The 23076-nt window shown below is 29.2% G+C and overlaps 6 protein-coding genes across 12 annotated transcripts; 2 read left to right on the plus strand and 4 right to left on the minus strand.

Moving 5' to 3' along the window:
* The first annotated feature begins 18 nt into the window (after positions 1–18).
* LOC100741399 (transcription factor 25) lies at positions 19–2933 on the plus strand. Of its 2 annotated transcripts, none has more exons than XM_012391353.3 (9): positions 19–82; positions 292–446; positions 605–966; positions 1057–1285; positions 1374–1627; positions 1701–2010; positions 2109–2402; positions 2472–2662; positions 2807–2933. In XM_012391353.3, the coding sequence occupies exons 2-9, from the start codon at positions 315–317 to the stop codon at positions 2829–2831; spliced, it is 1797 nt and encodes a 598-aa protein (XP_012246776.1). In that variant the 5' UTR covers positions 19–82; positions 292–314; the 3' UTR covers positions 2832–2933. The 2 variants fall into 2 exon arrangements, with proteins under 2 accessions (XP_012246776.1, XP_003493295.1); XM_003493247.4 differs by having other exon boundaries at positions 41–192.
* A 519-nt stretch (positions 2934–3452) lies between these two features.
* Positions 3453–6061, minus strand: LOC100741518 (actin-related protein 3). Its single transcript, XM_003493248.4, has 6 exons — positions 5832–6061; positions 5272–5452; positions 4869–5183; positions 4460–4774; positions 4150–4368; positions 3453–4072 (listed from the first exon to the last, which is right to left on the minus strand). The coding sequence occupies exons 1-6, from the start codon at positions 5873–5875 to the stop codon at positions 3893–3895; spliced, it is 1254 nt and encodes a 417-aa protein (XP_003493296.1). The 5' UTR covers positions 5876–6061; the 3' UTR covers positions 3453–3892.
* A 1432-nt stretch (positions 6062–7493) lies between these two features.
* LOC100741640 (glycosyltransferase 25 family member) lies at positions 7494–11061 on the minus strand. 2 transcript variants are annotated; one of them, XM_003493249.4, is made up of 10 exons: positions 10464–11061; positions 9723–9951; positions 9236–9578; positions 9030–9149; positions 8769–8958; positions 8543–8617; positions 8405–8462; positions 8200–8327; positions 7901–8104; positions 7494–7793 (listed from the first exon to the last, which is right to left on the minus strand). In XM_003493249.4, the coding sequence occupies exons 1-10, from the start codon at positions 10649–10651 to the stop codon at positions 7619–7621; spliced, it is 1710 nt and encodes a 569-aa protein (XP_003493297.1). In that variant the 5' UTR covers positions 10652–11061; the 3' UTR covers positions 7494–7618. The 2 variants fall into 2 exon arrangements, with proteins under 2 accessions (XP_003493297.1, XP_012246801.1); XM_012391378.3 differs by lacking the exon at positions 10464–11061 and adding an exon at positions 10329–10443.
* Positions 11062–12154: 1093 nt separating this feature from the next.
* On the minus strand, positions 12155–15593 carry LOC100743399 (twinkle protein, mitochondrial). 3 transcript variants are annotated; one of them, XM_003493263.4, is made up of 8 exons: positions 15583–15593; positions 14236–14564; positions 13930–14159; positions 13178–13862; positions 12851–13095; positions 12677–12777; positions 12389–12608; positions 12155–12318 (listed from the first exon to the last, which is right to left on the minus strand). In XM_003493263.4, exons 2-8 carry the CDS (start codon positions 14480–14482, stop codon positions 12178–12180), a joined length of 1869 nt encoding a protein of 622 aa, XP_003493311.1. In that variant the 5' UTR covers positions 14483–14564; positions 15583–15593; the 3' UTR covers positions 12155–12177. The 3 variants fall into 3 exon arrangements, with proteins under 3 accessions (XP_003493311.1, XP_024226710.1, XP_024226711.1); XM_024370942.2 differs by lacking the exon at positions 15583–15593 and adding an exon at positions 15060–15489; XM_024370943.2 differs by lacking the exon at positions 15583–15593 and adding an exon at positions 14880–14980.
* Positions 15594–15680: 87 nt separating this feature from the next.
* Positions 15681–16591, minus strand: LOC100743519. The gene is made up of 3 exons (XM_003493264.4): positions 16313–16591; positions 16135–16212; positions 15681–15939 (listed from the first exon to the last, which is right to left on the minus strand). The coding sequence occupies exons 1-3, from the start codon at positions 16486–16488 to the stop codon at positions 15882–15884; spliced, it is 312 nt and encodes a 103-aa protein (XP_003493312.1). The 5' UTR covers positions 16489–16591; the 3' UTR covers positions 15681–15881.
* A 1503-nt stretch (positions 16592–18094) lies between these two features.
* LOC100743642 lies at positions 18095–19758 on the plus strand. 3 transcript variants are annotated; one of them, XM_012391382.3, is made up of 6 exons: positions 18105–18351; positions 18432–18562; positions 18734–18987; positions 19078–19208; positions 19277–19418; positions 19532–19758. In XM_012391382.3, the coding sequence occupies exons 2-6, from the start codon at positions 18509–18511 to the stop codon at positions 19644–19646; spliced, it is 696 nt and encodes a 231-aa protein (XP_012246805.1). In that variant the 5' UTR covers positions 18105–18351; positions 18432–18508; the 3' UTR covers positions 19647–19758. The 3 variants fall into 3 exon arrangements, with proteins under 3 accessions (XP_012246806.1, XP_012246805.1, XP_003493313.2); XM_012391383.3 differs by having other exon boundaries at positions 18095–18562; positions 19277–19400; XM_003493265.4 differs by having other exon boundaries at positions 18105–18562.
* The last annotated feature ends 3318 nt before the right edge of the window (positions 19759–23076 follow it).

Below are 23076 nucleotides of genomic sequence, written 5' to 3' on the forward strand. Positions count from 1 at the left end.
GTTAGCGATTGTAGTGAGTTTAGAACTATCATGAACGTAACGTGACTCATAACGTGACGCGTCTAACAATCTTGCAGTAATGGTAATGAATTCATTTCTATACATTTATAGCAGTTATGCTTATACTTAAAGGGAAAAATTGATAAGTGAGGAGTCAGGACAAGTTCAGATTGTAACGAGAACTTTTGGCAGGCAAGGGGGAATTAACAATCTCGATTTACTTGATTCTTAAGATTCACAGAATTTCTGATTTAATCTGAACAGCTTTTACCTCGATTTGTCTACTTTTAGGTTAAAAATTAATTCTATTCAAAATGTCTACACGGTATATGAAAAAAGTATATGGGAGTGATGTATTATTCGAGAAGGGTAGTGAAAATGAGAGTGAGATGGAAAACTCGATAATTGGCAACGTTAAACCAAAGACATTCAACTTCTTTGATGTAGTATGTGTCCAAATACTTTAATAAGTATCTTTCTGTTTAGCACTTCCATTTTGTATCATTATCATTTAAATGATAATGTAATCGAATTTTTTCCTAATTTTTTGGATATTTATTATATTACTTAATGTTACTATGAAATTTATTTTCCTTTCTTTTAGTTGAATCAAAATTCTGAAATTAATGAGGAAGAAAATGAAGAAGAACAAGCAGCGGATGAAAATAGTGTTGATGAAGCTAAACGCAAGAAAAAAAAGAAAAGACGAAGAAAATTAGAAGGTTGTAAAGCCCAAATTGTTGAATCAAAAGAAGAAAATATAGATGAAATTGAAAGAACAGTGAGGGAAGTGAATAAATTACTTGGGGAACCACTTCCAGGTTGTAGCTCTCAAAGTACAGATAATTTTCAGTGGAGCCAACAAAAGTCTAAAGAAAATATTTTGTTAGTGCAACATAAGCACTTAAATCCGTATAATGAACTTAAGAGAATTTTTGGTAGCAAAACAGTGCAAGCAGAACAAAAGTATGTTTTTAATGAAACGTGTGTTATGTAAATAGATATAAGATAAATAGTGTAATTAGACCTCGTATCATAAATAGTTACTTTCAACAGCAATAGGAGAAATAGAGGACGTGTGGGCCATTTAAAGAAAACTTGGTTGGTTTCTGCTAGAGATAATTGGCCACCAATTAATAAATTTGGCCTTTCAATGTCTTTGGATCATACTATACAAACAACCAATAATGTTCAATACTTTGTGTATGATCACAGTCCATCATACAGACAAGTACAATTAAAATTTTTAGAAGCTGTTGAAAGCTCAAATCATGAAAATATCCTTGTATGATATGTTTCAATTTAAATACTATATTTATTATGAATACATAAAAAGTACTTGAAATAAATCAAATTTTCATGTCTTCTTTTAGAGTATAATCAACATGCATTCTTATCATGTAGATGCATTATTACAATTAGCCGAACTGTGTAAACACAATGATGATTTAGCAATGGCTGCACAATTGACGGAACGAGCTTTGTACTGCTTAGAATGTGCTTTTCATCCACTGTTTAATTATACAACTGCTCTTTGCAGACTAGATTACAGGAAACAACAAAATCGTGCTTTATTTATAACTTTATTTAAACATATTAATTTTGTTGGTGGACGTGCATGTTACAGGTAAAAAAACAGAACTTCTTTAAACCTCTAATAACGCTTTCTTTAATTTTCTTCAAATTTATTTATATTCCAGAACAAGCTTGGAGTTTTGTAAATTACTTTTGTCACTTGATCCAGAAGGTGATCCATTAGCCGTGGTTCTTTGTCTTGATTTCTATGCTTTAAGAGCAAAGGAATACGAATGGTTTATAGAATTTTGCAATCTTTGGGATAGTACAAGAAACCTAACACAGTTGCCAAATATAGCATACAGTTTAGCTTTAGCCCATTTTCATTTAGGCAACACAAGTATTGCTAACGAACTATTACAAAATGCTTTAATAATGTTCCCGGGTGTTTTGATGCAGTTACTAGAAGAATGTGGGATACAACCTGATGAAATGGTATTTTCATGTTATTATAGTGATGAGCAAATGTTTCAATAAATTTTTATATGAAATTAAAGAAAAATTAGAACCTATTATACGAAATTGTTTTGCAGATACGATCCTATGATTTCTTTAACACTAAAGCAGTAATTTCAACTTCACCACCTCTAGAGAAGCTACAAAATTTATATGTCGATCGTAACTTTCGCCTATGGAAAGATGTAGATCTTTTACCGTGGCTACGTGAAAATGTACACACTGTACTAAGTCGTGTTAATTCACAAGATGAATACGTAAAGTATTGTGAGGTAAAACGAAGAAAACGTTACCAAGGGAGATTACCAAAGAATATTTTGCGACATATTATATTGTCTGATATAAGAAATATCAATGTGAACTTTCATGAGGTATAAGCACTTTTATGTTGTAATTTTCAAATTGTTTCATCTGTACTACATTCTTGTATGAAATACTAGGTACAAATTGATGGTTCCATTCTTTCGCATGATCCTCTACCACCTGTGGATAGTATTGATATTTACAAACGACCTGCCACAAGTACAAGATCAAACAGAAATAATGCCGGTTTTTTATCTCTCTTTCTTTCATATTTATCCAGGGATATTAGTAGAGATGTTGCGGAAGTTCTTGAAAATACAAATTTATCGTAAGTATCTAATAGTATCAGTTTTAGTAATGGTGATAGTAATAGAAGTAATAACAACAACAACATCAACAACAACAGTAATAATGTTTAAATTAATATAAGCTGATAATTATTACAATATATAATGTTATGTAAAATTTTTAGCTATGATAATGATGAAGAAACATAAAATTGATTTCAACTATTGATTACTGATTATATCGTGGAATAACAAGTCAGAGTACAGGAAGTTTGCTTTCAATTAAATAACATAAAAATGAAGTTAATATGTGTATAAATATTTTTCAAACAACAGCTATTTTTATGAAAATAACATACATTTCATGGCAGGTAATATATATAATATTTAGTAATGAACACTACAAAAATTATAGTCCTTTTCTATTATTATAACTACTTTCATCATCATCATTATCACCATCATAGTTGTATAATATTTTATTATATGTACTTGAAGCTTGATATACTCTGATTATATTTATATATTCATATGTAGTATGAGGTTGTATACATTGTACAATCCTGTATGCTGTATTGTAATTTTTTGGTACTTTTGATGCAATTATTACATACCCAGTTTTTGCGAAGTTTTAAATAATAAAAAAAGAATAAATATATATATATATACATACACATACACATATACATACGTATATATACACATATATTAATAAATAAATTATATTGTTGAAATACTTGTATCAAAGTGTTATTTATCAATTATCATTTATATTTTGTTGATACATAAGCTCATTATATATAGGATAATGTAAAGCATATACTCTGTGAATGTAATTCATTAAAAAAGAATTATTATTTTCAAGTTGTCTTATGTTATGTACAGATCTATACAATTATCTTGTATTATCATTTTTATTAACTATTCCTAGTCATTGTTTCTAATGTTACCTTCTAGTGTTACCTTCATCTTTTTGAGAGATTTTCCCTGTATCTTTATTACATATAAATATCGTCATATATTATTGTAATAATTAATGAGCATAAAAACTTTTGTGTGCGTTTACTAGTGCAATACTGGGCGTTCCTCTGTAATTATTTCAGTTAGCAATTATGTAATAAAAACACCCATTCCATCTAATCAAGTACATCATCATTTAAGATAAAAAATTAGAAATTCATTAAATTGTTGATACATCATTTAGCGTTCAGAGGGACCATTGGTCCATAATAATGTAATTCCTTTTAATTCCACTTGTATTCTTATTTATTTTATACCATACTATGGAATACGGGATTATAACGACAAATTCCAGGTCCATATTCTTGATAAGCTTTTTTGGTATGACAAACTGTATAAAATTCTGGATCGCTAGCTAATAACGCACCTCCGTACCATACTGCCCAACGTTGTTTGTGATGCGATATAACATGAACATCTATAGGTTTTGGCTAAAATAAAATTAAACATAAATATTAGGTTACTCTTATTCTTTTTTCATATTGAAATATATAAAAATACATATTACCGTAATTAGACTTCCACTTAATGTTTCGCTAAGTTTGAGACGTGCATCGACAATTCGTTTTATATCACGTTGTAATCGTCTGCCAAAGTCCTTGAACATTGTAGAACCACCCGATAATACAATATTACTATATAATGGTCTTCTAACGTCTATTGGACAATTTTGAATTACATCATCTACGATTTCGCTTAGTGGTGTCGTGAAATCTGGATTAGAGAACTAAAAATGTGATAATAAAATAAAATGTACATGTAACAAACCTTTCATGTTTTATAACTGAATTTATATGCTTAAATTTAAATGGACATACCTCAGGATGAAAGAATATCTCTGGTCCAAGAAACCTTTCATATCCAACATCTACTACAAATGGTTGCTTTGTAATACTATTGACACCTTCATATTTTTTTATTTTAGTAGGGTCACTATCGTATTTAGCAAATTCTTTTGAAATATCAGGGCATATATAGCAATATTTTTCTTTTATTGCTTTAGCTGTTTCTAATGATTGTTCAGGTGGAATTCCGATTTCACGTTCTCGTAACAAACTTTGAATGAAATATGTAATATCACGACCGGCAATAGGAATATGCTTTATACAACTTCCTATAACAAAACCTTCTGCCTAAATGACAAAATAAATTTGTTAATTGCAACAGGTTACAATTTATGTTGTATGTTCATTTTATAATTTTATATTCTTCTCCTTTTACACATACCACTGGTATTACGTGAGTTACGCCATCTCCACTATCGACAACAACACCCGTTAATGTCCTATCCTCTATTGTTTTAGCTGTCCAAGAGGCAGCTAATGCTAATACTGCTTGAACAGCAATATAAAGACCTGGCACATTAAATGATTCAAACATTATCTCTGCTGTATATTCCCGATTCTCTGGAGTATTTAATGGTGGTTCTGTGAGTAAAAAGTAATGATCTTCAGGTTCTGCCCTAAGATATTTGAAAATACATTGCTGTAGGAATTTTTCCATTAAATCCCAGTCTTCCACTAATCCATGTCTAACTGGATACTAAGCAAAATTAAGCGTAAATTATAAGGTAATTTGAAAAATATGTATTTTAATAAAAATATAACCGCATACTGATGTATCTACATACTTTCACAGAATAACCAGTAGCTTCAAAAGCTTCATCTCCAATATAAGCATCCAAATCTTCGACTCCTTTAGTAACCCTTCTGGCATTATTATCTCCAACCTTTGCAGTTTCTTTAATAGCAATTGCAGAAGGAATTATAAGCTGAGGTTCCTTATTGCCTGCAAACCCTAGCTTTGTATATCTGTAAAGTTACAAATAATAATGAGAAAATATTTTTTTCTTTTTGATAGAATAAATAAACAAAATATATAATTACTCTACTATTAGTATATGTTTGTTTCATTAACTACTATATATGTACATACATATTGAATTCAAATTTTGTTAGAAATAGTGCTTTACTAATGTAAATTTACAGCTTGTTATTATTGAATGTAAATAACGAATATTAGTAGCTGTGTTTTTAACAACTAACTATCAATTGATAAGACAGAAAAAGGAATAGTTAATTATGTTACATTTTTTTAGTATAATTTATTTAATACGTGGAATGACATGTGTCATCAAGTCACGCTTCAGCTCATTTATTTTAGTTGAGATTAATTTTTTAAATTACATACCCCGTACCCACATCGATTACACATGCAGGTAGACGACCAAGCATTGTGCCCTTTTCGTTTCTGTTTTTGCTTTTATTCGAAAGAAAAATATCTTCACTACAATACAAACTGAACACTCATCCGTTCCAATTAACCACACCTCGCTTTACAGATAAAGCAGAAGTGCACTTTAAGCGGCGTGTTCATTGAGCGAAATTTTCTTTGATAGATTGTCAAAAATGGAAATTTATAGGGAAGATCATCACAATATCTATAAATAACCGATTTTATCGTAAAGTTTATTACATATATCTTGTTTTAAATTTGTTTTTTAAAGACAATCGAATATTATAATTAACAAAAAATCTTGTATACTTAACGAAATAATGTATTATATATTGATCCGACGCGAACTGGTATCGAAGTACGCAGTCTAGCCGGTTACTACCAAAAGGTTCCGGATTCGATTCTCGGCGGGCGCACCGGTCTTTTTAAAGAATTTATTACGTATTGTAATATGTAATAGCACTGCGGTTTAGACATATAGTTAACTGACTCGTGGTGGGTGATCATGTGGTGTTGGTACGAGTAAGAGAGAATGAAACTGAAAAAAGAGAAAATTTGAAAATGAGAAAAAAGAAGATAACAAAATTCCGAAAAGATTTTCCCGTTGGATAAAATAAAGAACAATTAACCCCTGCACACTTCATCTCTTGACCCCAAGAGAAATTTTAAACGATATATTGATGCGTGTATATACAATGTACTCACGAATTCTGTCTACATAGGATTTAAAGGAATACATAATATTATGGTAGTTAGCGGTTTCTTGATAAGTGATAATGCATACAGGTTAAAAGTCATTTTTGTTTTTTTAAATGGAATCATATGTTTTTGGAATCATATTACGTTAACTGACCAATCTCGGCGTTTTCTACAAAAAATTACTAACCTATTTACATATGTTGAAAAACTATTAGTTTTCATGCGTTTCCTTGTCTCTCGTGTGTTAAATATGACAAATTAAAATATCACTAAACCAATAGTTTTTCGAGATACATTAATACTTTTTGATGGATTGCATTTTGAGATGGATTGACTAGCATATTAAAAAATATATGATTCCATGCAAAAAAACAAAAATAACCTTCGTGTCTCCTCTATGCATCCATTTGTCAAGAAACCGCGATTATCATATTATGTATTCCTCGAAATTCTATGATTTTTATTAGAAACATTTCTGCTTATTGTTTTAAACAACAAAGATATTCCAAATGGATAGAGTTCATGCGATTTGCATATTTACATGTATGGTATAATGTGTACATATAGACATACAAATAGACATATATTTTCAATATTAGTGGTTATATTGAATGGCTAATTGTTACATAATGATAATTTTATTCAATTAATGATAAATTGCAATGTGATACAATTGAAAGAATCGCCCATTCTTATTTAATATTGCAGATAAAGAAGAATATTTATTGCTGGAAAAAGAGGAATTGGATGTAAAAAAAGAAAATGTGTGTGTGAATACATACATTGAAATATACATATACACTATGTATTATAACATATATGTAGTATCAATATATAAATACAAACAAATTACATAAAAAAGAAATACAAAATATTATTTGAATCTCACACATTATATGTATCACTTTCTGCACAAAGAATATTCTTGCAGTATAAATGCAAGTGTAGTATAAATGCAATGTAGTAAAAATGCTTTTGCTAAAGCAGAAGAGGCTACTTAAATATTTCTTATATCTATTTGTTTATGGCAGTGTTTATGGTATTCATAGATCTTCGCGTTTCGATTTATTCATATTTTGGTCGTTAAATATAGTCGTAGAATTTTCTGTATCGCTAATGTATCCTTGTTCACCAGTGTAATGCGTCGGATAAATTAATAAAGGATTTGCGGAAAGTAATATTAAATTTCGTTTTGTATAATGTACTTTCCAATCATCCCTATATATAGAAAGAATAATAATAGTAAAATATGGTTAAAGTATTACAAAAGACTTATTTAAGAAAGGAGCATGAGAAAATATTTTATTAAGTTTCCCTCCTTTTACCTAGGATGAACATCAGATAATATAGGAAGATATTCATCGACGGGTAATAATTGTTTTAACGGCATTGCTTCTATTAGTTTCTTTGCACCACTTGTAGATAAAATATATCCTAATGTCCAGTAACTGTAACCAGCATGTACCAAATATTTTGATCCATCGATCCAAGATTCAGCACTTTCTGCTAATCTTTTTCTTCCCAGATAACTAATATATAATAAAATAGAATTTCATATTTAATCAAATCAAATTTTATAATTAAGTTTGGTATTAAAGAAATTTTCTATATATTAAATACGTACACCAAATCCCACTCAAATTGAAGGTCTTCCAATTCTCTTAAAATGTAATTTACTTTTTGACGGAAGAACGGTTCAAAACGAACGTCGTCTTCTAAGACAATAATACTTTTAAAGCCATTTTCTATTACCTAATATAATTTTCCAATTGTTTAATGTAATTTTAGCGTACTAATAACTTGATTACACAAATTTGATGTGCAATTACCTTATTCCAGATATTGTAATGGCTTAAAAAACAACCAATTTCACCCATAGTCATTGGTCTATAATTATTTTTCTTACCGTTAATTGTTTATATTAGTTTCAAGGTATTTTTAACACCTTATTTTTCATTGTAACTTACCGATTATGATAAGGATCAGTGTATCCTGCCATTATCTCTATTCCCAATTTCTCAATAACAGACTGGTTTAATATCCTGAATAGACAAACGCGTAAATTATAATATAAAGTTATTTATAATGGTATTGAAAACCGACGACTTTCAATCATTATTAACAAGAATATTCTAATATAAAAATAAAAGAAATATACAAATATATAAATTTACTAACGTGTTCACGACTTACCGACCGTCAACAGCATCATGTGTTTCTACTCGAATTCCAAGTTCTTTAAAAAGTTTGTGCATTCGTTCGCGTCTTTCTGGTCTTCTTAAAAGGTTTATCATATAAATATTGTCCACTTGCAACGTATCCTCGGTAGGATATTGTACAAATCGCTCGAGATGCATTGACAATGGAAGGTAATTATTGTCGGCTGAGAAAAAATAAAAATTTCACGATGTAAGGTATAATTCAGTTTCCTTTTTCACGATTGGTTTAACTTACATAATATTTCTGTCTTAATATTGGTCAATCTTTGTAGATCTTCAGTGACCGTTTCTTCTTCTTCCAACGGAACCATGATGAAGCCATAAATATTATCGTTACAAATAAATAATGGTATATCTAGTATAAATAGAAGGAAGAAAAGATTACTTATGGAAAGCGCCCAAAAATGAGAAAATTTTATAAAAACTTAAGCATTAATTTACCAGAATTATTAGCACCAACGGCAAAAGTTATAATGTCGTCGATAGGACCGCTGTACTGATTCAAATTTTTTGGATCATATGTTAAAAGGTCCGAAATATGTTTTCTTAAATCTATAAGGACGGCGCTATGAATCATAGGCACGTTGAAACATCCTTTTATTTCCCGAAATAAGATAGGTTCATACTTTTCTGTTCGTAAATAGTAGAAATCACTGGTCATTCCAGCCCAAAAATTGCTATATAAGCCATCAGACTTCAATAACGGGGCAACTACAGTTTCGTTTTTCAAGATTAATTCGTTAAGAGTATTCGGGTTTGTTAGAAAAACATCTGCATCGAGCATCTAAAATTGAATATAAAGAGAGGGAGAGAGAGAGAGATTCATACTAGACAATCAAAAAGATAAGTTTTTTAAAAACGTTACTCAATAATTGAAAATTGTAAAACCTTATCAAAATTTAATAAAAATGAAAAAATGAGTTTTTACCCAAATGAAATCTGCCCAAATATTTCTTCCAGCATGAAGTGCCTCTTCGCGTAAATTTATCACATGTAAAAATCTTTGTGGTGACCAATGGGAAATTTCATTTTCGTCCTCGAATCCGTTCGATTTTTCATTAAAATTTATTTCAACTCCATGATACTTGCTCCTTTCATTTTTTAGCCAAGCTGATAATATTTCGATTGAGTTATCAATATTATTATCACTACATATCCTTAAACAAAGTATGTAATCTTAGTTGTTACAGCTTAAAAATAATTCAAAAGTATTAAGAAATATATATATATATTAAATAAGTGAAGCATCTATAATATTTAAAAAGAATTTAAATATGATATATCGGTATGTTTCAACTTCAATTATTGCTTCTGCATTAACATATTTTACATAAAGTGATCAAAAGATATTAAAAATATTTATGACATTCAAACGCATTATTGCTATTAAGCAGTATTTGCCCATTAATTTAAAATTTGATTTAACTGAAATGCTTTATACTCGAAGATAATATAATAAATATACATTTATTTCTTTGTGAAACTAAAAATTATTCTTTATTACTGTTCTGGTATTGTAAAAAATTGCATTTACTTTCAATTTTGCTCATTTGGTTAATCAAAGATATAATTCTACTCCCCTTATCTATGTAATTATATATTATGATTTCTACAATTGTCGTTTAACAATTTTGCTGGAATAATAAGGTTAGAATATATGTATACTTACCAGAGATGTATTCGTTCTTTAGGATAAGTCAGTTGTTCCAAGAAGGTTAAGAAATATGGTAATGTATGTGCTTTGTTACGTACTAAAATTGTTATTAAAACTGTCGGATTTTTTAAATTTTGCCCAGAAATTTCAATAAACACGATAAAACACACCAAGGTAACACGAAAAAAATTCACTAATTTCATCTCCGTTTCGAAATTTATTAATATCTTCTACCTTTGATTGTTTAGTTATTCACGATAACATATACAATAAAAGATACAGTTCCTAAAAGCGTTGTCTTCACCATGTTATTCATTAGATTAGTTCATCTCTTCTGATATAATTTTACTACCCACATGTGCCCACGTGAAAAACATGTAGTCGGCAAAGCAGAGAGTTGTTGTATTTGTATACACATCCGATTATCCGTAAAAAACAAATACATATAACTACTTAGACGTGTTCACGATACTTTAAATTTACAAGTAGGAATACAGAAAGTATGTACAAATTAATTTGTAGGAGAATTCGTAAAAAACCTACTTCGATCCGATGATTTCTAAATATATTGTAAAGTTCAACATTTTGAACAACTTTTTTCTATATATAACCGGTGATCGACTTTAGTTTCCGAGATATTTGCAAAATACTGCCGATATCACTATAGTGTATTTCTACTTATAGTTGTGCGCCTGTGGCAGTGTATGCGCCAGTTAGATTGCCGGATGCCGGCCGCTTATCTTTTGTTTATAAACGAGGTTCCGGCAAGCTTAAAGGCCCTGTGACAATGTTCATATGTGAGATTACAAGAAATGTCTATTATAACTTATAACTCAATTAAAAATGAATATCATCAATGTATTTGGTCTAGTTTTGGGTTAATTTTTTCATCGTAGCGATCGGCAACGCTTGCGTGAAACAATAACAATTATTCTTTTCGTAAAATAATATCAATTATTCAATCGCCTTCTATTCTTTTAATTAACTTAATATTTAATGCAAACGTTGCCATCAGGCGGCTGGATTGAAAAAATTAACATAAACCCAAACCCAATATATTGATGATATTCATATTTAATTGAATTGTAACAGACATTTCTTGCAGCCTCCTATATGCAATCGTACACGGGACCTTTAAGCTTATAAACAAAAGATAAGCGGCTGGCATCCGGCAATCTAACTGGCGTATACACTGCACAGACGCACAACTATAGGTAGAAATACACTATAGTGATATCAGCAGTATTTTGCAAATATTTCGGAAACTAAGGCCGAAAAAAAAAAAAAAAAAATAGGAGAAAGTTGTTAAAAATGTTGATTTCTATAACATATTTCAAAATCATCAATATCGAAGAGGAAGTAGCTTTTTTACCAGTTTACCAATTCGTGGGATAAGTTTTGTACCACTATCTTCCTCATGTTTTTCTCTAGATTTTTCATTCATATCGATATGATATGATGACGGCAAATATTAATCTGATCTAAAACTTTATTTGCAACATTCACGTATATATCGTAAACAAAAGATTGAGAGAGATATTTTTTATATGACCTAAGAAACTTATTTGCAGTAGAGATTATTTCTGATCATATTAAAACTCACAATTTTCTCTTTAATAATTTTGCTATATAATTAAAAAGAATAAAAACATTTTCAACGGACATACTAAATTAAACGTTGATGTTTGATAAACATACACACGAAAGCATCTTCCACAATAATCTTTATTTACTGTTTCTCTTGTTGACAAATATTTAATTTTTCATTACTTTTTTCCTTACCTTTTAATCTTGATGTATAACTAAGCTTTGATTTATCAAAATCTAATATCATAATACCTAAATCACCGCTGTATCTATTTTTAGCTACCTACAAATATATGTACATCTTCAGATAATTAATTTTCTTTGTTATACATATTTTTTTTTTATATACATACTTGCAAATATTTTTTGCCCCGAAGATTGGTGAGTCTATTATCTTGAATAATAAGCACGTTATCTGCTTCTTGACTTGCTTTTGCACTCCCAAAAATTGATGAAGTTGTTAATTCTTCGTCGGTACGTTCTTTTCGCGGATGTATTATCATGGTTACATGACAATTGTACATGGTAGCAAAATTTCTAAATTTCCCTACTATTTCATCTTGTTTCCAAAACCTAGAGTATAACTTTATTATTTTAAATGAGTGAAAAACATGTCTTACATGGATGTTATTCTATAATACCTATCCATGTATTTCGAATCATTATATGTTCCCATCATAAACTGAACGTTATCAATTACGACATGAGCTATGTCGTGTATGTATGTTGCATGTTCAACTGCCTATAATAAAAAAATATCATAATTTCCAATTTGGATAAAGAAAATCAATTTGTACAATTATATTTATACTCACATCCATTACTACTTTGATGTTTTGTTGGCCATGAAATGTCATAAAATAAATTGGTAACTTTTCAAACGCATTTGCATATGAATCAAAATTTTCGAGGTTTTCATCTAAAGGTACTCCTGCCATTTGTTGTAGCATTGTTCTTGCTAATCGTGCATTTCTTATTTCGAAACTGCCCCATAAAGTATTAACACCTTGCATTGCCAAATCTAAGGAATATTCGCTCATAAAGGTTGTCTTACCACATCCTGGTAGGGACAAAACATTCACTTATACAAAAATATTACAGTAAAGATTGGATTTATAAATATTACATTATACATATATTACCAGTTGGGCCAGTCAATACAGTGAATTCACCTCTTCTATGACCTTTCAATATACGATTTAAAGTTGAATATCGCTTCCATTTTACTCCTTGTACTTTATCATTGTTTTGCAAATCGCATAAAATTTCTTCTTTAAGGTCTTGAAAGGTAATTATACTTTTGTGCCATAGAGGTTGAGCATTTTGAAGAATATTGTTGAGATTATAATTCATTTCGGCAGCCAATTTTGGTCGAGGTTGTGAGTCTGTTGGTCTGATGAAATAACATCGCTTTTCATTAAATTTTTTTGCAAACTGTTTAGCAGTATACCAACTTATTTCATCATTCCCAAACCATAAAATTAATTTTTTAAAAGATTCCATGTATGGTAATAATTGTTGAGGTAGATTCCTTAGATTATATGGGAGACATATAATTAAACTTGCAGATTTCTTTGATATTAAAGCTAGCAAATCATCTATCGTTCCTACAACTACAGCACTATTATCATTTTTACTATGGTATTGTTTGTATTGTATACATCCACTAACACCAGAGACAGGAACTGTTCCTTCTTTTTCTGGATTGATTGAATGTGTTTTATATCCAACTATAGAATTGTTTAGTCCTACTAATGGAAAATATAATACATTGGTGGCCTTGTTGTAGAAACAGTTTAGCTGAGACAGGACTTCTTGTGAAATGTGCTACAAAAAAGTTATTTAAAATATCGTTATAACTAGGAATATTTGATAATTTACTTTATTTTATTACAGGAAATGAAAAATTGTTGAGAACAGTTTTATATTCTTCAGCAGATAAATCTTTAATGCTTTGGCAATCATTTATTACATCTTTCCAAGTCCGTTGAAAATTTTCGTTCACACATCTATTTTTTAATATATTGAATTCATTGACCTTTTCATCTGACTTTTGTATTGATAAAAATCTCTCTAATATATCCCAAGAACCCATAGAATTACATTTGTCACACATAAAAAGACCTATGATAAAAATTTTTTAACTACTTACTTGGAATTTTATCACAAAATTAGTTTCATAACTTTAAAATTCACATACCTGTTGTTTTATTTACATAAAGTTTTGACTTTCTTTTTGTATTGCTACATATAGGACAGTCTGTTATAATGCATGTGTATCCTTCTATAATATTTGAACATTGTTGCTTAAGAAAGTGTTTTAAATGTGATACAGACATATTCAATAAAGAGTTTCCACTGTTTATATGTAAATGCTGCTTATTGTAATATTTAATACATTCTCTTTTTCTAATACAAGTACACAATAACTTAAACATTTTAAACATACAAAACTAACTACTTACTAAGTATTTCCCCAAATAGAAAGTAAAACTTATATCAACTAGTTGCTTTTTTTATTATGTCCATCTGTGCATAAAATTTATAATTTATATTTGTCAAGAACAACATTAATCATACAAATTATTTTAAGTAATTGTCAACATTAATAAAAATTTATAACTTGAAATTTTGATTGTAAAAAATGTATGAAATTTCTTTATTATTTGAATAATATAAATTTAAACTCTGATTATAACAGAAAGAGGAATATAAAATATTTAATATTTTTTAAATATTACATTAGCATATTCTTATATTAATATTTTTTTGTTTTATTTATTTTCTATCTGTATTTCATTTTTTAATGATTATATATGCTATCGTATATGTAAAATTGCATACACTTATGAATTTGTTGTTTATTCCAAGACAATATGCAATACACGTGCTTACTGAAGCATGCAGAGGCATCTAACGGGAAAATAACGAAATGTCTATGAAAATATACTACGAAATATACTACATATATGTATAAAATATGTATAAAACCATCGTTTGAATTCATAAAGGATGTAACAAAACCTCTAATTTGTCTCAGTTCAGATAACATAAGATCTGACAACTATGTTTATGTTTGTTATATTTTTGTTTATCATTGTATGATGATCATCAACAAGAAAATGTATTTAAATATATATGCATATATATGTATACATTTTTTCTACCCTTTGCTACTACTTGTATTAGGATATGCATCACGTGTTAATATCTGAAATATTTAGTTTGATATTTGAAATACTTCAGTTTCTTGTTGTGTGTCGTGTGCGTGTGCGTGTCGTGTGCGCTGCGGAGGTGTGTTTCTACGCGTGCGAACATTTGTGCCTCCTTTTCGTTCTTAAATAATACTAAACCATATTTAACTAATTACAAAGAGTGTATCTCTTATACATATTTTATTCTGTGGCAGAATATTGTTTTATTGAATATGCTATTAGGAATGTAAAAGCTTATTGTATTTCTTTAACATTAAATCGTTTATTACAATGAAATGCGCGTAACGGTGTATAGAATTCTATGATATATTAGAGGAGATAGTTTGTTTTACATTTATGAATTAAAGTATTAGTTTCTTTTCAAATATCCTATACTAAATCAAACAAAGAAAAATACTGTACATGTGAAATCAATTACAATTAAAATGTAATCTTTTTAAAAGTATTTATTTGTTATACTTCATTACATATATTAAAGTAAAACTTTATTAACAATTAAATTTTCCTACAACAATTACATTCTTTGATATAAATTTCATTCAAATGTTGATGTAATATCAATTTGAACTTTTAAAATACATGAACAATAGATGACAATAGATAACTTATATCAATGATAGATAATATCCTTCTATGATGATCCATTGTCCTCGATAGGAGAGTTATAAAATGAGAGTTTAACTTCTTGCCTATGAATAAAACAAAATAATATAAATGTATGTTCTTTGTAGGTTAAATAAAAAGAAGAATTAATGTATGATATATAGTATTAAATTTAAAATTAATATAACAGGATAATCTTGTTTTGTATCATTTTTCAAGGTTTAAGGTGTTAATTCAGACCTTTTAAGATTAAGAACTACTGGTATTCATTTTGATATTACCTTTCAGTAGTATCGTTAGTTGCATTATCTGCATCCGTTAATATACCAATTTCATATACCATTGCTTTTATGACATATCTATGGTATAAGAATAAAAGAAAGAGAATAAGTAGAAATTAAATAAATAAATATAAATACATGCAAAGAATTTTTAATATTATATGTAAAATATTCTTACAAGTCATCACCAACTGGATTATTTGATGTATTATTCGTTAACATAGTAGTTGTTGCATTATAACTCGTATCAGACACACATGACGTTAACTGTACAGATATACAAAATAAAAACAATAATAAGTACAATATTTGAGAAGTTTTAGAGCTTCGATTAGTTTCACTGTTACACAACATTTTTAACAGCACCTTCGTATTTCGAGCAAGAACTTTTATAGTGAATGTTAGAGCCTTGTTAGCACCACCCCCTCTACTAAAGTTATGACTACAAGATACGTCATGATATATATTTTCATCTTGTTCATAAATAAGAGTGGAAAATTTGTAAGACAAAATTCCTCATAAATCATGAACTTGAACCATATACATGTATGTACATGGAATATAACAGATATTTAGTATTTGTGCATTTGAAAATAAATGGAAAACAAGGGTCAATTTAAATAAAATCATAAAAATATTACTTTACAGGATAGATTATAAGAAAAATTTATACACAAATTATCAATTATAATAATCTAATTAAATATTTAAAAATGTAGTTTCTGTACAAGTTATGGATTTCTTGTATGAATGATGAAAAATATATTTTTAGCAATTATATGATCATTTAGTTATTAATTTTTAATATTAATTCAATATATTATCTTTTTAATATATATTATAAAAAAAATTATTTTTACATTCATAATTATATTAAACGAATATTTATTGTATGTGAATAGAACAAAGCATATGGAATATTCTTATAGCAAGTTGCAATGTAATGTAAGTTTCCATACTTATTAAATTAACACTTGGATGTAAATAAAGTGCTTTATGCAGTGCATATTATAGATACATATTTGAATTGTCAAAGAAATAAATTTGTTTAAAAATAATAAAGTATAAAGTTAAAGTAGAATTTCTAATATTTATTTCATTGTAGACTCAATTTTTAATATTCAGATTTATTCATATTCAAATATAAATGATGATAAATGTGTACTCATTATGTGGTAATTCAGCATTTAAAAAATATATTTAGCTGTTCTTTGCTTTTAGAAATATATCAAAGTATTTGATTAGAAAAAGGGATGAATTTCTATTTAGAGTAGAAGAGACAAAAAGAAAAAGAAAATTTTATTGAAAGAAAGAAGGCGGAGGTGTTGTAGGAATAAGTGGAATGTGGAATGCGTGAATTAGTATAATATAAACCAAGTCCATTTCACAGCAGGCGAGGCCGAAATAAATAAATAAAAAATAACCAAAGATATTTGATTTAAAAATATCACATTTAGTAAATGCTTTATATAAAATACAAAGTAATATTCGAATAAATAGTATAGTAATAGTAAATAGTATATAATAATAGTATATAAATAGTATATAAATAGTATATAAATAGTAGTAAATCGAAGTAATATCGAAAAAATCGATATACAGATTTCAAATTACATTTATACATCTTGATTATTTTTGAATTTTCTAACAAATTACATATCTTTAAAATAGAAGCAATGAAAATAAATATATTACAAAAAGAACCATGACTTTTAATGAAATGACTAAATGTTCACGTACATAATTATTTTTATTAGGCGTTTATTTTTCAGATTTGACATTATCGAACTAATCAGTTAACTTGCCATAGATAAAAAAAATATAAAAACTGTCAATTATTAGATAAACAAGTTAAATAATGAATTTTAGACATTTAGAATTAAGTATATACATAGATATTAGCGGACATTTTCTTTATTAGAGGAAATTTCCTTTTTGATATTAGTAAGCAGTTATTATAATTTAAATCCACTTCCATACATATTTCCTCTAAACATCACATTGTTGTGTTCGTTTAGTGAACTTGGAAGAGTATCATTTAAAATTACCCGCTACTTATGATATACTAAAATGGTGAAAGCACGTTGTGCTTAATTTGCCGGAAAAATATTACCCATGCAGTTAAACAAAGTTGTATATAAGGAATGATGTATAATGTTTGAAAGTAGTCTATTGTTATCTTATTGTATTAAATAGTATCCAACTACTGTTGGACAGGCAATCAGTCATTATTGTTAACATAATATATGAAAGCTTTTCTCTGGTTACTCATTTACTTTATTGGCTATGATTTTTAAACTCTTCAGTTAGGTTATACGGAAAGTATATAAATAATCTATTAATTTTATTAATGATACGTAGTTCGGTATAAATTATGAGGATGTCTCGAGGAAACGAGCAGGAAGAATTAAAAATGTTGCAAGAATTGGTAAGTACTTAAGTTTAAAAATTACATAGCTATTAATCATTATACCTAATCATTATTCCATGTTTCTAGTTGCTGTTTAAAAATAATATTTATGATAAGATTACATTTTATTGAGAGAAATTTAATAATTTTTATATAAAATCAGGATAAATATTTACTTATAAATTGTAGGTTCCTAACGCCACACCAGAATCATTGCGAATTTTTCGAGACTGTATAAAAAGAGATGCTTTTTATAATGCTGCACTTCCTTATGGGATTTCATCTGCAGCAGCTGCATATATACTGATCCCTAAGACACCAGGAATGCTAAAACCTATTGTAACAGCTGTTATAGGTTTAACAATGTCCTTCGTTGGAAAATTATTTTATACACCAAAATGTTATCAAAAAGCATTCGGTAATAGCATCGATCCATTCTCAAGGTGTTGCTTTTTTTTGTTTTATGTAGAATTATATAATATATTGGCTTTTCATAATGGGTCAGTAAAACTAGTTATATAAACTATATTTAGGAAGCAATTACATCAAGGTGGTAATGTTGATCGTCAAGAACAGCAGAGTAAATATCTTGTATCTTCTGCTGATAATTTACAGGAAGAAAAACCAGTCTGGGATAATATCGATACCCAATTTGAGAGCTATCGTAAGTTTGTTAAGGGAATAATTGATAATCTTCGATGGTTAAATTAAGTTTATGAATTATGTTTCAAGCAAATGAATTCGATGATATAAGTGGTAATTTACAAGAAGAGTCAACAAATGAGCAACAAGGAAAGAAGCGTGTGACATATGATGACTTATGGATGCAGCACAGAGAACAACAAATGAGAGACCAGTATAGTGATATTCAAAAGTAAACTTTCTTTGTTTAGTAGCCATTAAATTTAGGTTCTATATGCATAAACTTCTCTTCAATTTTATAAAAAAATAACTGTTTCATTTTATGGAATATAATTTCGTTTACAGTTATTTCTCCACAAATAACACAAGGAGAGAGCCAGTTCAAAGGCAACAGACAAGGCTTCCACAAAAATCAGCAGTTCCAGAAACAGAATTCGATGAGAAAGAAACGTGGAATTGAAGCCAAGAATTGAAACGTATTTTCGAATACATATGGTTATGGACAATTGTCGCATGATAAGAAATTTTGATAGTAATAAAGATAGCAATAAAGTTATAAATGTTGAAATTCTTAGAATGCTAACATTTTTTAAATATATCATGCACGCTTTCCTTTTTTGGGTATTAAAAAGTGACATATAGGCTTGAAATAAAAACTTACAATTTATTAAAACAATGTGGAGCGATTATATGGAGAATCAAATAAGACATTGCAAGCTTAAAATGTGATAGTATCTGTTATAAAAATATACTTGAAATATGATATTATGTGAAAAGTACTATGTATAAATATAAGTATGTACTTAATTCAATGAAAGTAAAAAAGTGTTTCATGTGCATTTCTGGAGGCCATAACAAGACAATTTCGTGATGATTTTCTTATCTCTTTGGTAAATTATTGTTATCTTTCTTTACATTTAACGTTACTGGATTTGATACAATATTTACTAGTCTTTTATCCGCGATGTTACTACCTTTTTTATCGACAATGACTGACACCGAACTTATCACATTTACACTTTCTTGCATGCATAAGTTCCTTTCCTTTTCATTATAGTGTATTAATACCTCTGTGAGTGTATTGTTGCATACATATATATAAAAATATATATATACATATATGAACGTTCTAATTTTAACACGTTCGTATTCCTAGCTAGAATTATTCATTTGTTATGAGTTTTAGCTTAAAAGATCATATTTACGCAATATTTACGGTCCGAAAGAGAATGATATTCTGACACTTGAATGTACACATACATATATTATGTACACATTATACATGTACTACCTGTCATTCACTTATAGCTTTCTGTTCTATTATCAAACTTCATCTTTCCCAACAGCATAAAGAAATTAAAGAGAATAAGTAACGGATGATGAATTGTATTTGGATTATCCCGATAAATGTAGGTAAAACATGTTTGTTGTTCTTTTATGCCAGAAGACGATCATTGAACATATACGATGTATTTGACTAAGATAAATATAATGCATGGGAATTTAGAATAATATTGCTTTATATATATAATTATATAATAATATATAAAGCAATATTATTCCTATATATAGTATACTCAGTATATATATATAATATAACATTACCTGGCATAAAGTGTGGATATCACGCTTTCCACGCCTGTAGCTGGAAATTTTGTAGGTTGCTTTTGCATATCGAGACAATAGATATAAATAAGACGAAAGATAAGTACAAGAACTAATTTAACTATCTAGTATGAAATCATTTGACGGTCACGTCATAATAAATGGCAATTCCGACATGGTCAACATAGTTGCAGAAACGAACAACAGTAAAGTGATTATCGAATCTACGATATTTATCCCTTCTTATTGTGAAACGCATAGAATATAGCTGATTATTACATATAACGATAGTATATGTGTTCTATCAGACGAACAATAAACGACCGATCGAATAAACGAATTGAAATCTCGTCTTTATCCTTACTATTAGTACTAATTCTTTCTTATATGTACGGTTTATAAGTGGCAATACACTTGCGTTATGAAGTTGGAGAAAAAAATGATACATTTTTAAATATATTCGATCTGTAATGTTGGAGGGTTATTCGACTTAAAAATTTGTCGCTAAAATTAGGATCTTTTCATTTGTTCGCAAGAGATTAAGCACCCGATAGGAAATCTTTAATACATGGTAAGAACTAAATGACAGAATATAGATAATTGAATCAGATCTTTTTGTGATACGTTATTTACGTTAATTAATTATATTTACCATAAGAAACGTGGATTTATAGCTCGCAATACTCGATATAAGCAATAAGGAATAAAGCGATTATATTACAATAACTAACTGCTATTTTTCTAGCAGTAAGGACACAGTTAATTACCAGAAGCTAAATACATGATCGCGCGATAATGTATAACGTTGTCATCGAGCGTTTCAGCAGATACGATAATCGGAAAGGAAAGAAAGATGTTTTTTCGAAGAAATGTGGAAAATATTTGTCAAAGGAAGTAAGAAAAATCGTCTTTCGAGATTTCGATATAAATCGTAAGACATAGGTAAGGGTCAATGAATCGAAACGTTTATCGGTAGTCGCTTGATACGCGTTAATCTGACCGAGAAGTTGCAGAAATCCACGGGGAGTCGCGCAAAGAGGGCCGCGCGTACAGCCAGCCATTGGCTATCGAAGGCGACCAATGGGCGAGTACTCCCATTCATAAGTAGCGTCGCTTCCGTCCTGATACTCTTGATAGTAGGGGGTCTTGTCTGTGATGCAATACGAATTCTAGCTGTATGTATATGTACATACTTACATGTATAAATATACGTAGTACGTAGCTGCTTCCATGATCCTGCGGACTGACCCTTGACTCCCGACTCCCGACTCGCTCGTTCCTTCATCCTACCATATTTTCTTTTCTCCTGCTGCCACATTTCTTACTCCGTAAGCAAGTATACACATACTTATATACTTGCTTACTTAAATACTTTGTCGTTTTCAACAGCTATTTCGACAGGATCTCGCTAGTTTGTCTTCGACAAAACTATACCAGACTCATGTAACGATGGCCGTGAATCGTTATGATTTGTTGGAAGATCGCAGCAATTGGATAGCATAGAAAGATCGTGGAAAGATCATCGAAACATATTTTTACGCAAAAGTTATACCTTTGTTGTCTTATATATCTGCGATCCATTTACTTGTTCGTTTCGTGTAGAGTTCACGCGTTTCACCAACTAGTGTATAAATAGGTATGTGATTCGCCGAGGACCGGAGAAAGAACGAAGAATGGGATGAAACACGAACAACGGGACGGAAGTTAATTTGCGATTAACAAGAATACATATACACAGAGCGCTGACATATACGTATTATATACAAGAGAAATAATATCGACATTATCGAAAAAGAAGCAAGGAGAAATTTCATTTGGTAAGATTCTGTCGCACGTTGATTGAGCTGAACCGAATGTTCGATTTCGTACATTACCTAGTTGATTGTGACTTAAAGACGAAGGAATTACGATACAGAGGAGACGCGGTTCCCGGTTGTGATTCACGTGTCTGCTCGGTTTAAATGATCGCGCGTAGAAAGGGGAGTCATGCAGGTGCAGGTCATGTGAAATATTTGCACTTTGTCGTAATTTGCGTAACCCGTTGCATATATAATAAATCCGCAAAGCTAAAGCGCCACGATAGAAAATCGTTTCACAATCTAAAGAGAAAGGGAATCTCTGGTTCCGTGGGAGGGGAGAGATTCGAGATGCCTGTTGTTGCATATAAGTATCACCTACAGACATATCTCGCCTTGTCCTCTTCATCAAAATCGATGGAGTTGCAAGTTTACCGGTCGAACATACGACATTTTTCTTCATTACCCCCAACCGATCGATACTTTTTA

The sequence above is a fragment of the Bombus impatiens genome, unplaced genomic scaffold (assembly GCF_000188095.3).
Source record: "Bombus impatiens unplaced genomic scaffold, BIMP_2.2 scf_1068, whole genome shotgun sequence".
NCBI lineage: Eukaryota > Metazoa > Arthropoda > Insecta > Hymenoptera > Apidae > Bombus > Bombus impatiens.